A 16,107-nucleotide genomic window follows, 5' to 3' on the forward strand; every position below is an offset into this window, starting at 1 on the left:
AAAAAAAAAAAAAAAGAAAGAAAGAAAATAAGAAAAAGAAAATTAACTCCAGCAATATATAAAAAGAATACACCATGACCAGGTGAAGTTTATCCCAAGAATACAAGGCTAATATAATCTTAGACAATCAATACAATCTGTTAACTGATAAAAGCCACATGACTATATCCACTGATGCAGAAAAAGCATTTGACAAAATTTAACACCCATTCATGATGAAAGTTCTTAGCAAACTAGGAATAGAATAAAACTCCCTTAATCTGAAAAATGGCCATCTAACAAAAACCTACAGCTAGTAACTTAGGATGAAAGACTGAATGCTCTGCCCTGAAGCTCAGGAACAAGGCCAGAATATCTGCTCTCACATTTATATAAATTGCACTATAGGCTGGGCGCAGTGGCCTACACCTGTAATCCCAGAACTTTTTTGATGGCCGAGGCTGATGGATCACTTGAGCTCAGGAGTTCAAGACAAGCCTGCTTGGCAACATAGCGAAACCCTGTCTCTACCAAAATTACAAAAAAATTTCCAGGTATGGTGGCATGAGCCTGTGGTACCAGCTACTAAGGAGCTGAGGTAGGATGATCACCTGAGCCTGGGAGATAGAAGCTGTAGTGGGCTGAGACTGCACCACTGCATTCCAGGCTAGATAACAAAAAGATGTTGTCTCAAAAAAATAAATAAATTGTACTATAGGTTCTAGCTATTACAATAAGGCAAGAAAGATAAACAAAAGGTAACCACACTGGAAAGGAAGAAGTAAAACTGTCACTGTTTTCAAATGACATAATTGTCTATATGGAAAATCCAACAGAATTTACAGAAAACCGCTAATAATGAGTGTAATAAATGAGTTTATCAAGGTTTCAGGATACAAGATCAATATGCAAAAATGACATACATTTCTACACATCATGAATATTCTGAAAAATAATGAAATAATTACATCCACAAGAGCATCTAAAAGAATAAAACACTTAGGAAGAAATTCAACAGAAGAAATTCAAGACTTATACACTTAAAGCTGTAAAACATTACTGAGAGAAATTAGAGATCTAAATAAATGGAAAGATTTTAAATATTCATGGATTGGAAGACAAAATACTGTCAAAACAGCATTTCTTCAAAAATTGATCTACAAATTCATTGCACATCTATCAAAATCCAAACAAACCATTTTGTAGAAAGTGACAAGGTGACCAAACATTTATATGAAAATGTAAACGATCTAGAACAATTTTGAAAAGGAAGAACAGAGTCTGTAGATTTATACTACTGACTTTCAAAATTTTTAATATAAAGTCATAGTAATTAAGATGCTGTGACAATGGCACAGGATAGGCATAAAGATTAATGAAACAGAATTAAGAATCCTGAAATAAATCCTTACACAGTGAATTGATTCTCAACAAAGGTGCTTAGACAATTCAACAGGAAAAAAGACTTTTCGTAAATGGTACTAAGAACTGGATATCCACAGCGGGGGGGGGAAATGAACACTTCAAGCCATGCACACAAATTATTTCAAAATGGATCAGAGATCTAAATGTAACAGCTAAAAACTGTAAAACTTGTAGAAGAAAACAAAGGAGAAAATGTTTTCAACCTGTAGTTGGACAGAGTTCTTATATACAACTCCAAAAGCATGATCCACAAAAGAAAAAAGTTTGATAAATTGCACTCCATCAAAAATTGAAACTTTTGTGATTCAAAAGACACATTAATGAAAAGGAAAGCCACTGGGAGAAATATTTGCAAATCATATACTTGATAAAGGACTTGTATCCAGAATATATAAAGAACCAATTCAATAAAAAGACAACCTTGTTTAGCAATGGTCAAAAGATTCAAATAGAAATGTCACCGAAGTAGATATACTGATGTTAAATAAGCACATGAATAGAGATACTCAACTTTAGCAGGTTTTAGGGAAACGCAAATTAAAATCGCAATGAGGTACTTCTAGGTATGCATTAGAATGGCTAAAATTAAACAACTAACTATATCAACTGTTGGAAGTATGCAGAACAACTTGAACTCTCACAATGCTGGTGGTAAATGGTAAAACCATTTTGGAAAAGTTTGGTAGTTTCTTAAAAATCAAACATATGCCACCAGCCATTCTATTCCTATGTACTCACCCACAACAAATACAAAGACTTTTACACATATGTTCACAGCGGTTTAATCTGCAATATCCAAAAACTTAAAAAACTCGAATGTCCATCGAGTGATGAATGAACAAATTGTGGCATATCAACACAATGAAATACTATCGAGCAATTAAAAGATATAAACTAGTGATACACATTACAGCCTCGATGAAACTCAAACACGGTATACTGAGTGAAAAGAAAAGACATGGGCCAGGCATGGTGGCACATGCCTGTAATTCCAGCACTTTGGGAGGCTGAGGCAGCCAGATGCCTAGAGCCCAGGAATTCGAAACCAGCCTGAACAACAAGGCAAAACTCCATCTCTATAAAAAATGTAAAAAAAAGTTAGCCAGGCATGGTGGCACATACCTGTAGTCCCAGCTACTCAGGAGGCTAAGATGGAAGGATCACCTGAGTCCAGGGACATCAAGGCTGCAATGAGCCATGATTGTGCCACTAAACGCCATCCTGAATGACAGAGTCAGATCTTATCTCAAAAAAAAAAAACAAGTCACACAAAAAACTACATGTTTTATGACTCTACTAATATGAAATACAGAAAAGTAAATCTTATTGTGACAGCTGATCAGTAGCTGTCCAGGGCTAGAAGTGGGAGTATGGATTAACTGCAAACAGGCACTAAAGCACTTTTAGGGTAATGTAAATGTTCCAATATTAAACTGTGATAACAGTTTCACAACTCTATAAACTGACTAAAATTACTGAACTAATCTTAAAATGAAAGGATTCTATGGTATGTAAATTATACCTTAATAATCTTTAAACCTAAAAAAAGGAACTATAATGAAGAGTAAAGACAAACCAAAAACTGAAAAATAGCACATAAAAGCAACAGTAAATTAGTGTCCAGAATCTGTAAAGAACCCTTCAAAACCATTTTAGAAATGTTAAACCTCCCAAACAACAACAACAAAAATGAATAAAAGAGCCAGGAGCAATAGTGCGTGCCTATAGTCCCAGCTACTTAGGAGGCTGGGACAGAAGGATCAGATGAGCCCAAGAGTTAGAAGCCAGCCTGGGCAACACAGGGAGATTTCTACTGCTAAACAAACAAATGAAAAATGAAAACAAAAACTAGTAAATAAACAGGAGTTTTACAGAATAAGAAATATAACCTATAAATATATAAAAAGATGTTTCTCACCTTAATAATCAAAAAAACATTAATTAACATCACACTAAGGTACTATTTTAGTCACCAGATATGCAAAAATGCCCTTGACACAGTTACTTCTAACAATGTATCCTATAAATCCATTTGGACCAGGCCACCAAGATGCATGTACAAAGATATTTGCTGGAGCACTGTATAAACATCTGGATCAAAAAAAAACCTAATCATCCATAAACTGAGTATTAGTTAATTAAAGTACATCCACATATACTATGAAGTCATTAAAAAGAAACAAAAACTAACATTCTGATACACTGCAGTTACCTATTCCATAACACCATTAAATGAAAAAAGCAAGTCACAGAACAATGCACAAGTACTATTTATGCTTATATATAAAAACTCATATATTTGAACATACATACCTATATATGCACATACATATGGTCTTATATATGCTTTGAATATTTTTGGAATATATCACAAGAAATTCCTAACAGTATTTTTCTCTGAGAAGAGGACTGGGAACCACAGTAGGGATTGTTAGATAGTACATCCTTTTGTACCTCTGGAAGCTTCTCATATTTACACATTATCTATTTTTAAAAACAGTTACTACCACATAAACAAAAAATGTAGAACCCATCTAGGTGAATTAAATGGTCAATCAAACTGAATAATGCTATCTGTAGACAAAATCTGTCTCTGAATACACAGGCCAAACACCATCAAGATAAAGAAATTGAGGCAACAAGGCCTTGGGGAGCCTCCAGTCACACACATATGTTAGATCTGTACTGGATGACACAGAGAAAACAAGCACTTCAGCACCTACAATTATAGAATGTATGCTGGCAGAAGGATAAGAGATTCCTTCAGAGAAAATAAAAACGTAAAGGTTCCTATAGAAACTCAAACCCTAGAGAATAAAGCCAAAAGAGACCTTAGAGTAATTCAGAGTAATTTGTCAACAGGTCCGCATTGGCTGTTATCAACTGACAAGTTCATCACTGAGAATCAAGAGATGCCTAGGACCCAGGGAGCCCAGGATCAGCTACCAGCCACCATCAGTGGACGCCAGAGACCACTTTCAGCAACCACTCTGTGTTTGGGACGAGGGCTCCCAAAACCAGCTTAACAGAGCCTCTTGCTCTGCCCGCCCTGTGGGAGATGATAAACTGAGTCACATTTCCATTCTGTTGCTGGCTCAATGAAAAAGGACGGCTGTCTCTCCAGAGTTCAAGTGTTAGAATGAAAAGCTGGAGCTTACTCAAAATAATGCTGTGTATTATTGTGCCTCTTCTCCACTCCACTACTATTTTGTAGGTCATGACCACTGTGTATGGCATTTCCAGACTTTGTTTCTTGGTCCTTAACAATAAAAAGAATTGTCTCCCTAAATCTTTCAACCAGATTTAAAAAAAAAAAAAAAGATAAATACATCAATCATCAGGTTCCTTTCTCATTGCCGAAAACCACATACTTCATAATCTCCTTGTTGAAAGTCTGACCTTGAAAATCAAGAATTTCACCCAAGCTGGGAGAGGTGGTTCACGCCTGTAATCCCAGCACTTGGGAGGCCAAGGCAGGCGCATCACTTGAGGTCAGGAGTTAGAGATCAGTCTGACCAACATGGTGAAACCCCATCTCTACAAAAAATACAAATATTAGCCAGCTGTGATGGCACACACTTGTAATCTCAGCTACTTAGGAGGCTGAGGCATGAGAATCACTTGAACCTGGGAAGCGGAGGTTGCAGTGAGCTAAGATCACGCCACTGCACTACAGCCTGGGTGACAGAGTGAGACTCTGTCACAAAAATAAATGAATAAATGAATGAATGAATAAACAGTTTAGTTTTAAAGACATTACAATTTACTATCTAATGGTGTTTCACCACAAAATGTTAAGCACCGTAGTGTCAGAGGGTTTGTCTTGTTCACTGCTGTGATCTCCTGCAACTAGAACTATGCCTGGCCATAGCAGATGGACATTCATTAAATACTTGTTCAATGAATAAATTTTTGGCTATCATTGTCTTCAAAAGTAAAAGAGAAAAAACAAGTAGTTTTGTCTATCTTGCTTTAAAATTATCAAGTATTTGTTCTATTTGTCAGAATAGCACAATCTTGTTAAATATTCTGACATATTATTTCAGCATTATTTTCTTTCTTGCCGGATTTCTCATGTTATTTTACATTCCCAGTTAAACATCTACTTGAATGTATTCAATCTTGACAGTAACATTTTAAGATATCAGGTATATCATAAGTTCAATGCCACAAAATAAAAGAGTGATTTTTAAAAATTGCAATTCAAAAGTACATGTTTTAATCAACATAGCTGTTAGCACAAAACTACCTAGATCAATGATCACCTTTGAGTCTGAGAGGACAAAGTAGGCTGTAATTAGGACCACTCACTGAGTCTGAGAAGAAACTCTTACAACTTTCATTTACATCCCTTTTTAGTCTCATTCCTTAATTTCTATTTTTGAATATATTTTATTATTAATAATACATAACTTTTATGAAGCATTTATTATGTATCAGGTACTATTCTAAGCATTAATTTGCTTAACTCAATAATCTAGTAAGGTAGAGAAAATTATCACTCCATTTTACAAGTGGAGAAACTGAAGTGTAAGAGTTGAATGTTGTTTGTTGTTCAGTGGCTTGATCAACTTCATGTTGATAGAGGCAGGTTTTAAATCCTAACATCAGGTTCCACTTTCTTAACCAATAATTATACAGTATATAGTATTTCAGTAGTATATGCATAAATAAATAAACAATGTATTTGAGATGGGAGTGTAAAATAATAAACATTAATGTATTTGAGATGAGAGTGTAAAATGTTTTGTTTATTTTAGTTTTTTTTCCTGTTAAGGATACATTATCAAAAGAATATGGAGATCACCGACGTAAGAAACACTGAAAGTCTTGCTCCTGAATTTAAGAACATATTTATTACAATGATTCCTCTAATTCCACAAGAGTGTTATTATTTTATAAGTCATCTTTAGTCCTACCAAGTAGACAACTGTCTCTAGTAGCACCTGTCCTCATTTTGGACAATATATATATAGTGTATACATATACATACACATATATACTGTGTTTGTATGTGTATATATATATATATACACACACACACACACACACACACACACACACACACATACGTATATATATATATATATATATATATATTCCTGGAAAGTTGTTTAAAATAAAAACAACTGTGAATTCACTCATAATTCTAAAGAAAAAAAGATCCCAAGATGCAACCACACTCAAGTATTCTGATATTGATAATAAAATAGCATTCCTTTGAATGCACTTATCTAATTCTCCTTAATAAACAATGCAAGAAGAGCCAATTATATGCATCTAAGTACTCGTTACATAACAGTATTCCAGGCATAAGAACTCAGGCTTAATTCTCATTTCATTGAGAATTCTCCATAGCTCCTGGTGATAATAAGGCTATGGCTAAACAGAGCACATTCCTAAGCAACACAGCCAACTTATTTTTAGAGTAACCCAGGCCTAATTTGATAAAGTTTATAATACCAGTTTCAAAGTCCTCAATTTTATCTTTTTTTTTTCTTTTTTGAGAGAGTCTTGCTCTGTTGCCAGGCCGGAGTGCAGTGGTGCGATCTTGGTGCACTACAACCTCTGCCTCCCAGTTCAACCGATCCCCCGTCTCAACCTCCTGAGAAGCTGGGACTACAGGTGCATGGTACCACGCTTGGCTAATTTTTTGTATTTTAATAGAGATGGGGTTTCACCATATTGGCCAGGATGGTCTCAATCTCCTAACCTTGTAATCCACCCACCTCAGCCTCCCAAAGTATTGGGATAACAGGGGTGAACCACCATACCCAGCCAATTTTATCTTTCATAAAATATTTTTTCATAAATGTTCATCTCATAATTTAAGAAAAAAATCTGAACCCTAAGTTAGCAATGAAAATAAAAGGAGTGACTGATCGGGGTAAATTAAACTACTGTGAAAACAAAATTATAATACATATTAAACAATATATAAATCTATGATAATAATAAAAATGATAAAAAAAAGAACTCAAGTGGGTAGAAGAAAGCCTTAACAAATAAACCAAGGATTGGAGGGATTGCTAGTCATATCTTATCTGAGATAATGTCAGAACTAAATTGTAGAATTTGATTTAAGCCTGCCCTACCAGACCTTTAAATTCTAGCAATGGACTCCAAATCATAGCTAAGACTTCAACAGTATGAAGTCAGAAATCCTAGTTAGGCTTGAGAGTTGTAGGAGATACAAGTAGAAGAATAAAAATGGAAAGGTTCGTCAGGCATGGTGGCTCAGGCCTGCAATCTTAGCACTTTGGGAGACCAAGGCAGGCAGAGCACTTGAGGCCAGGAATTTGAGACCAGCCTAGCGAACATGGCGAAACCCCACCTCTACTAAAAACACAAACAAATTAGCCAGGTGTGGCTAGTGTACACCTTGTAATCCCAGCTACTCAGGAGGCTGAGGCAAGAGAATGGTTTGAACCCAGGAGGCAGAGGGTGCAGTGAGCTGAGATTGCACCACTGCACTTTAGCCTGGACAATAGAGCGAGGCTCTGCCTCAAAAACAAAAAAAAAAGGTTGAGTTACGGTAATAAGGTTTAAATAGATTGATGTCAAGATTTTATAAACTACAGTGACTCAAGAAATATAGAGGACATATATTTCTGTAGTGACTGAAGAAATATACAGTGCATATATTTCCTATAGACACAGATATTAGATATTCAGTAATGTATTTATCGAATACACTACCTACTACTGCTAATGTATTTATTTAATACATTACTGAATATCTAAAAGAATAAATGAACCTTTAAAAGATGCAAAATGTTTGTATGCTAATAAGCTGCTATATATTTTCTAGAACATGTGTAAGTTAATTTGGTTACCTTTGTTCCTGAACCAGGGTGGCTGGTATTTTTGGCAGATATCGAATGAGGGAAGGTTTTCTGGAATGCATATGCAGAGGAGACAGGATAACCAATCCCACAGGTTGGGTAAGTCAGTCTACCATCAACCTAAAAATAAAAACAAAGATGATTAAACATGAAAAATTAATTGTAAATAGTATTTGCTGATCAGGAGACATTAGCATCTGTTATAGTAACTAATAATTAGAGCTCTATTGCAGAGGCTAGTCTTGTTTATCACACCACCACAAAATTCTGCTTTATTATCTACCATGAGGCTGAGATAACTTTGAACCATTTCAAAGTAGCTGTGCAAGCTTGGATAAAACAAACTACTGGGCGTGCCTTTGTACTAAGTTAAAGCCAAGCTTCTGAACCAACTTGTTTCACTCTAAGTCTCCTAAAAAAGGGGAAAACAGGGGAGTCTAGAGATCAATAGGCCAATCAGAGATAAAATAAAAATAATTTTCTGTCAGGCTGAGTAAAAACAAGATCAGTGTTTTAAAATGGACTGAGACAATAATTGGTATTGCCACTAATTTTCAATATACTGGCACCATACATTAACCAATGTTATGAAAACAAAGTTTATTTTTATTCTAAGAGGCCAATTGGAACACAAATCTTAAGAAGCATTTGTGCACACAATGGATGCACAACAAAAACACCTTTTACACAGCTATCATCCGTCATTCAAGGTTAAGCCAGTCAAAAAATTATTTTAACTTTGTAATTCAGCCCCAGGCACTTCTTTCTGTACCTTTCAATTTAACAGCAATCATTCCCCTTTTAGACATCCAGTACTCTAGTAGGTGGAAGATCTTGTGACCAAAACCATACGGAGTTTGGATTTTGAGATACGTGGCACCTGTGTGTGTGTGTAACCACCCAGTGGGTTCACCTTGCTCACTGCCTAAACAGAGCCAATGACTTACCACAGTAGATTAGATTAAAAATTCAATTAGGCATCTGAATTTTAAACCTTCTGCCAATGCCCTCCAGCCAAAGACCACCAGGAACACATGTATAGATAGATTTACAAGCTGGATTAATTGCTCCTTGCAACAAGGGAAACTGCATACCACAAAGAAACATGGGTATCTCCAAAAGTGGGTATTAAAAGAGATTTATTTATTGGATTTAAGCACATGTTAGGTGATTTAAGAAACAGTTTAAGTGGTGCTTTGCTATGGATTGGAAGTTACTGGGAAATGGGGATAAATGTATGACTGGGTATCCGAATAAATCCTGTCTAATAAGGCAGGAATAACGTATTAAGGCCAAAGCTGTAATTAAAGAGGCAGCAGCCGTTCATATTAGCCAGGATAAAAGGATGCTTATGGGCCATATTTGTGATTTAACAATGTTCATATTTTTGTCTGTGTTCAGATATGACTATGAAATAGTTTTGTTTTTGTATTGACACAGTCACAGAGTAACCTTGTCTAATGTAAATATTCTGTGAAATTGTTGCGTTCAACAGGAGAGCCCCAAGGCCTGTGTGGATGCTAAGTAAGCTCCTAGCGGCACCTAGGGCTAACCACCTGATAGTACCAAACAACCGCTGCATGTAAGAAGCTGCTTTTCTTTTTCTCCATTTCTTTTTTTTGAGACAGAATCTCACTCTGTCACCCAGGCTAGAGTGCAGTGGCACGATCTTGGCTCACTGCAACCTCTGCCTCCTGGGTTCAAGCGGTTCTTCTGCCTCAATCTCCTGCGTAGCTGGGATTATAGGCATGCACTGCTGCGGCCCAACTGATTTTTGTATTTTTAGTAGAGGCAGGGTTTCACCACGTTGAACAGGCTGGTCTTGACCTCCTGACCTAAGGTGATTCACCCACCTTGGCTTCTAAAGGGCTGGGATTACAGGCATGAGCCATCATGCCCAGCCTCCCTTTTTTCAAAGGGGAGAAAAAAAAAAAAAAGCAAGGCTGGGCACAGGGGCTCACAACTATAATCCCAGCACTTTGAGAGACGGAGGTGGGAGGATTACCTAAGCCCAGGAGTTGAAGGCCAACCTAGGCAACATAATGGGACCTGATCTTTATCAAAAAAATCAAAAATTAGCTGGGTGTGGTGGCACATGACTTTAGTCCCATCTACACAGAAGGCTGATGCAGGATTTCTTGAGCCCAGGAGGTCAAGGCTGCCATGAGCCATGGTCCTGCCACTGCACTCCAGCCTGGGCAATAGAGTGAGGCCCTGTCGCAAAAAGAAAAAAATCTGGTCCTGGGAGCTAGAAAGCTTCTATCTTATAACCAGTTTCTTATAGAATCTAGAGATGACAAGCCTGCTTATAGAACTTTTTTTCTTTTTTACTTTCTTTTTTTCTGATAGAATTCAGTTTATGCTTAAGCCTAAACCCTGAATTCTCTCTTCTTGAAGTCTCCTAAATGTTTTACATGTGTGTGTTTTAAAGTTTTTCAGTATATTTGGTATTACTTTAGTTATCGCTGAAAGATTCTGATATCCAATCAAGTCTTATAAAGAAGTGTGCCCTTGAAACTCAGCCTCTTTGTTCAGAGTAAATGTGTCTTTGTTCCACTTCTAGGGGTAACTTAAACTCTATTTCAGTGCTAATAACCATAGGACTCCACTTTATATTGGTACCAGCGCCTTAAATAATGGAAATTTCCTAACAATCTGGGAATACTTTTGTTTCAGGAAATTCACTAACATCACTCACATCTTATTTTAAATCTTACCATATTCAGGTTAGGAGAAATTCCACTTCTGATTGCATTGCTGCTAGAATGGGCAAGTGGAGTAGTAGAAGGTCCCAATACATCTTGCTTTCTCACTAGCTGATTTTCGTTTAGTTCTTTATTTAACCATGTGATTACTTAAAGGAACAAGAAGCAAGGTAAAGAATTTTCACTGTTTTATTTTTCTAATCATCTTAAATATTTAAAAATTACATTAAGATTTCCTTAATTTTAACTTTACCACTACCTGACACCACAGGAGAGCAATACAGGTTCACCTAAATTTTTGTTATTAAAGTTTCTTATTTTAGAAACCGCCTCATAGGACTCCTTATTCTGTTACTCTTCGAAGCACATATTTCTGCTAGTCAAGCAACTCTCTGAAAGCTTTCACTTTTAGAATATCTTATAGTTTACTTAAAATTCGAAGTCTTATGTATGATACCCAGTAATATAAACTGAGAAAATGTTAGTTAAAATCTTAATTTTATGTTTTGGTTTCAAACAATTCATATGGTTATTATTAGGTAAACACAGCAATTTAGAAAAGGAGTAGTGAAGAATTTAAACAATAAATTACAGTCAACATTTTCAACAATTTTAACTGTGGGTTACTGGCATATGGGATATGGTTTGCTTTATAAAGATAACTATTTTACTGGGCAGATGATATAAACTTATAGCAAAGACATTAAAACAGTATATTTAAAACAGAAATTACTTACATATTAGACAATAACTAGATTTATAATACTTACGCTTTTATGAATTCAAACAAAATTTTTGGGTTCAGAATAAAACTACGGCTGAGCACAATGGCTCATATCTATAAACCTAGACATAGCATTCTGGGAGGCTAAGGCAGGTGGATCACTTGAGCTCAGGAGTTTGAGACCAGCCTGGACAACATGATAAAACCTCATCTCTACAAAAAAAAACCCCACAAAATTAGCTGGGTGTGGTGGTGCACACCTGTAGTCCCAGCTACTTGGTGGGGTGCAGCAGGAGGGTAACTTGAGCCAAAGTGGTGGAGGCTGCAGTGAGCTGAGATCGTACCACTGCACTCCAGCCTAGGTGACAGAGTGAGACTTGGTCTCAAAAAAATAAAAGTATAAAACCACAAACTTCATTTACATAAATGTGTAACATACTTACACTTTTCATTATTTTTTAGAAGTTGTTTGCTTTCTTCAAGTTTTTTAACTGTAGCTTCTAACTGTTCTTGTAATTTGCATACCTGAAATATATCAATCATCACAATAAGTCAAGCAAAATAAAAGTAAAATAAAAACTGAAGAAATGTATTATTAACTAAATAATTAAATAAATGGTAACTATCAATATTATTAAATAAGAATAAAGGAATTAGCTCAATTATGTAATAAAATATTTACATGTGTATACAAACATATACATATATAAGCAATCAAGGTATTTGAATCATGATAACTAACTTTCCAAACTAAAACAGATTATTAACACCTGTTGAATCCAGTCATGTTCTTTTGTTGGAANAAAAAAAAAAAAAGGCCAACGCCATTCATTAATGCAAAAAAGCAGAAATTATTAAAATACATGAGGAAAAAATATAGTTACAATACAAAAATATAAAATATTCACTACCTCTTGCTCTTTAATTCGAAGAGACTGCCCGACATCTTGTAATTCCTTTTGCTCCTTTTGTAATTTTTCCTCCTTCTCAGCCAAGAGCTTTTCTTGCTGAATAGTAACTGTATTCTTCAATTTCAACTTACCCATTAAAGTTTTCAGATCCCCTTGTAACTTCTTGATAATTTCATTTGCCTATAAAAGAGCTTCATATGTATATTTCCACATAATCTAATGAAATATTAATATTCTATAAAATTTTTAAAACAAACCTTCAGAAGTTCTGCAGATAATGATTTTATTGTAGCTTCAAGCTTTCCTAGTTGTACTTGATTTTTCTCACCATTTTCTTCTAAAACCACCTGATATATTTTTTAAAAACATGCATAATTAGGGCATTTATTTATAAATATGACAATCAATTTCTGAGAAAAATTTAAAAGCAGACCTTTTGTTCCTGGATTGTATCAAATGCTTCTTTTGTTCTTAAAACAAGCTGGTCCTTATCCTTGATTTCCTGTTCTAAAACTGCTACTTTTGTTTGTAGCTGATTAATATGCTTTTCTTTCTCATGGCATTCAGCATCTAATGTAGAATTCTCTCTTCGCAAAGAGAGAACCTCTTGCTTAGTCCGCTGCAGCTCCTAGAGTGGAAAAAGAAAGAAATTATGTATTATGAAAAAGGAAAGCTGCCTCACCTGGTTATTTATAATTAAGATGTCTAACATATAAAAAATATATTTAATAATTTTAAAGTTTTAGTACAGTTTTTTTTTTAAACATGAAAGTCTTTCTAATGGTATAGTAGCATATATCTGGAATATAACTGTAAAATAGTCTACTATCTGATTCAATCATGTCAAGGGAAAATAAAATAATTCTAATTTATGCATACATTAACCATAACTTTAAAACTTTTAACAATAATTTTCTGAGATCACCCCAACTGATTCTAAGGGTAACCAAGGATGAGAGTGACAATCTAGAATTAACATTTTTCTTTGTTGCTTACACGTACAGATTGTTTTTTTAAAGGCTGATACTCTGCAGTTTATAATCTACTTTGTTCACATATTACAAATATCTTTCCATGTCAATAAATGTTAACATTTCCGGATCTCTGTGTTAACTCTTTAAAGCAAAATATAATTGTTCATTAAAAATAGATTTTTTAAAAATCTAATATAGATCTCTTCCCAATCAGCTAATACCAACCCAAATGCTGGTGTTCCTAGATAGTTTTGGTTCTTAACAAAAGTTTCCAGAAATAATTATACAGTATTAATACTACAGTGGTTTTAGGAGCACAAACTTTAGTATCAAACAAAATTCAAATCCTGGTTCTTCTACTATGTGATCTTGGTAATTACTGAAACTCCCTAAATCCCAGTTGCCTCATTTGTAAAATGGAAATGATAAATACTTAATAAATTATTTCATTTAATCTTCATAAAAATCCTTATGTAAATTGACTAGCATTTTGGCTAGCACAAAGTAAAACTTAATAAATGGTAGCAATTGTTGTTTTTATGGCACTAATGCCTAAAAAGTATAACTTAAAATAGGTAACTGGTAGCTGAATACTCAGCGGTTTAAAAAAAAAAAAAAAAAAAAGCTCCAAGAACTAACAATTTGCAAGTCTTATGCAAATCTTGGAGGAAATATTTTTATTAGATCATATAAAAGTTTTATTAGATCAAATCAACATAATGAAGTTTTGTTTATATAATGGCCAGTTCCAGGGCTGACATAGATGAAATCAGAGCATTATAATGAAGCATTTAGACCACCAATTTAGACTACCAATTTTGAAACCATGAAGTTTCAAACGCTTTACAACTAGTGTCAAGGGCGTATGCAGGAAAAACTAAATACATCCATTGTTGGGGCAGAACTATATGAGGATCTGAACAAAGTTGGTCAGGCTTTAGAGCTTCTAAGCATGACGCTGGTAAAATAGAGTCAGAAGTCTTGTGAGCTAGAATAACATTGGTAACTTTGGTATTTCAATATAGACCAAAAAAAATCTACATATGTTTTCTAATAATTCATATGACAATAATGTATAATAATGCTACAAAGAAGTCTGTAATCAATGTAAAAGCAACAACAAACGTGGCACTATAGCAAGATTTAAAAAATTTCTGTGAGATTTAATACCTAGGTAATGAGCTGATAGGTGCAGCAAACCACGATGGCACATGTTTACTTATGTATCAGACCTGCACATTCTGCACATGTATCCCGGAACTTAAATAAAATAAAATAAAAATTTCTCCGTTGCCTGAAAGAACAAGGTAGTACTAAGGACAGGCAAATAACAGATGAGTTCCAATCCTTGTTCTTCCACTCACTGGCTATGTGACCTTAGGCAACTTAATCTTTCTGTGCCTTAGTTTCACCAACTGTAAAATGGGGATAATAATAGTTCCTACCTTAAAAGTATTCTTATAACAATAAAATGAGTTAATAAATGTAAAGCACTTCAAACAGTGCCTATCACATAGAAAATGCTCAGTAAGCATTAACTATTATCTTTACTATTACTGTTATTATTATTAGACACTAAATTTCATAATTGCTTGATATATGTTAAATAGGCTAAAAAGAAAATAAAAACCCAGCCCTGTCAATGCAGCACCCTATTAGGATACAAGTGCTGTGTTACTATTAAAAACACGTTGAAAAATCTGACAGCTGTGGTAGTAATCCGCTCTCAAGACCCTAACTAAAAATATTCAAGGTTACCTCAGTTCTGTTATGAATTAGGCTTTTTATCAAATTTCAAATTCTCAATTTTCTTTGCATTGTCTGAATGGACTACCCTAACACAAGAGAACTCTACAGAGCATCCAGAGGAACACCACCCACACAAGTAACCAAATTAAAATAACCAAATCAAAACGTTCTTTTAAACTGGGGGAGAAAAAAAAAAACGTTCAATACCTCTTCAACACCAGAAAGTTTTGCTTTAAGTTCTCTAATAGTGGAGTCTCCTTTATATTTTCTTTCAGTTAGGTCTTTATTAGCTGCTTCTAAATCAGATAGTCTGTGTTGCAGCTGCTGGATGTTTTGTTGATGGAGGATTTCTAAATCTTTTTTCTGTTGTTCATGCTGCTGTTGATACTGAGCCTGTGCCTATTATATAATAAAAATATAGTACCAAAAATCAAAGAAAAAAAAATCAGAAATACAAATACAGAAAGATTTTAAGAAATAAACAACTGTAATTTCTTATTTTTTGTTTTAATTTTGTTATCTTTCTTAAGATCTGTTCTCAAAAGAGTCTATTTTCAATTATGAATTTCATGATGGAGAAAGTAAGGTCAGCAAAAGCAAATTTTTGCTTCTTCTAAACCCATATATGTTTAGATGCAATGGTCTTCAACTTAAGTGAAGATGATAAGCCGGGTGCGGTGGCTCAAGCTTGTAATCCCAGCACTTTGGGAGGCCAAGGCGGGTGGATCACGAGGTCAAGAGATCGAGACCATCCTGGTCAACATGATGAAACCCCATCTCTACTAAAACTACAAA

At 34.8% G+C, this 16,107-nt stretch overlaps 1 protein-coding gene across 4 annotated transcripts in view; it reads right to left on the reverse strand.

Moving 5' to 3' along the window:
- SASS6 (SAS-6 centriolar assembly protein) overlaps window positions 1–16,107 on the reverse strand; it is a 61,523-nt gene that overhangs the window by 22,241 nt on the left and 23,175 nt on the right. For all 4 annotated transcript variants that reach the window (XR_005203257.1, XM_017547613.2, XM_037745403.1 and 1 more), the window contains 7 exons: window positions 15,520–15,711; window positions 13,023–13,217; window positions 12,847–12,936; window positions 12,590–12,769; window positions 12,122–12,203; window positions 10,967–11,103; window positions 8,241–8,369 (listed from right to left, as the gene is read on the reverse strand). Coding sequence is in view for 3 of the 4 variants with exons in the window: in XM_017547613.2 (XP_017403102.1) it covers window positions 8,241–8,369; window positions 10,967–11,103; window positions 12,122–12,203; window positions 12,590–12,769; window positions 12,847–12,936; window positions 13,023–13,217; window positions 15,520–15,711 (1,005 nt within the window). In the remaining variant the exon portion in view is untranslated. The remainder of the gene's footprint in view (window positions 1–8,240; window positions 8,370–10,966; window positions 11,104–12,121; window positions 12,204–12,589; window positions 12,770–12,846; window positions 12,937–13,022; window positions 13,218–15,519; window positions 15,712–16,107) is intronic.

Source organism: Cebus imitator, unplaced genomic scaffold (genome assembly GCF_001604975.1).
Source record: "Cebus imitator isolate Cc_AM_T3 unplaced genomic scaffold, Cebus_imitator-1.0 Scaffold199, whole genome shotgun sequence".
Taxonomy (NCBI): domain Eukaryota; kingdom Metazoa; phylum Chordata; class Mammalia; order Primates; family Cebidae; genus Cebus; species Cebus imitator.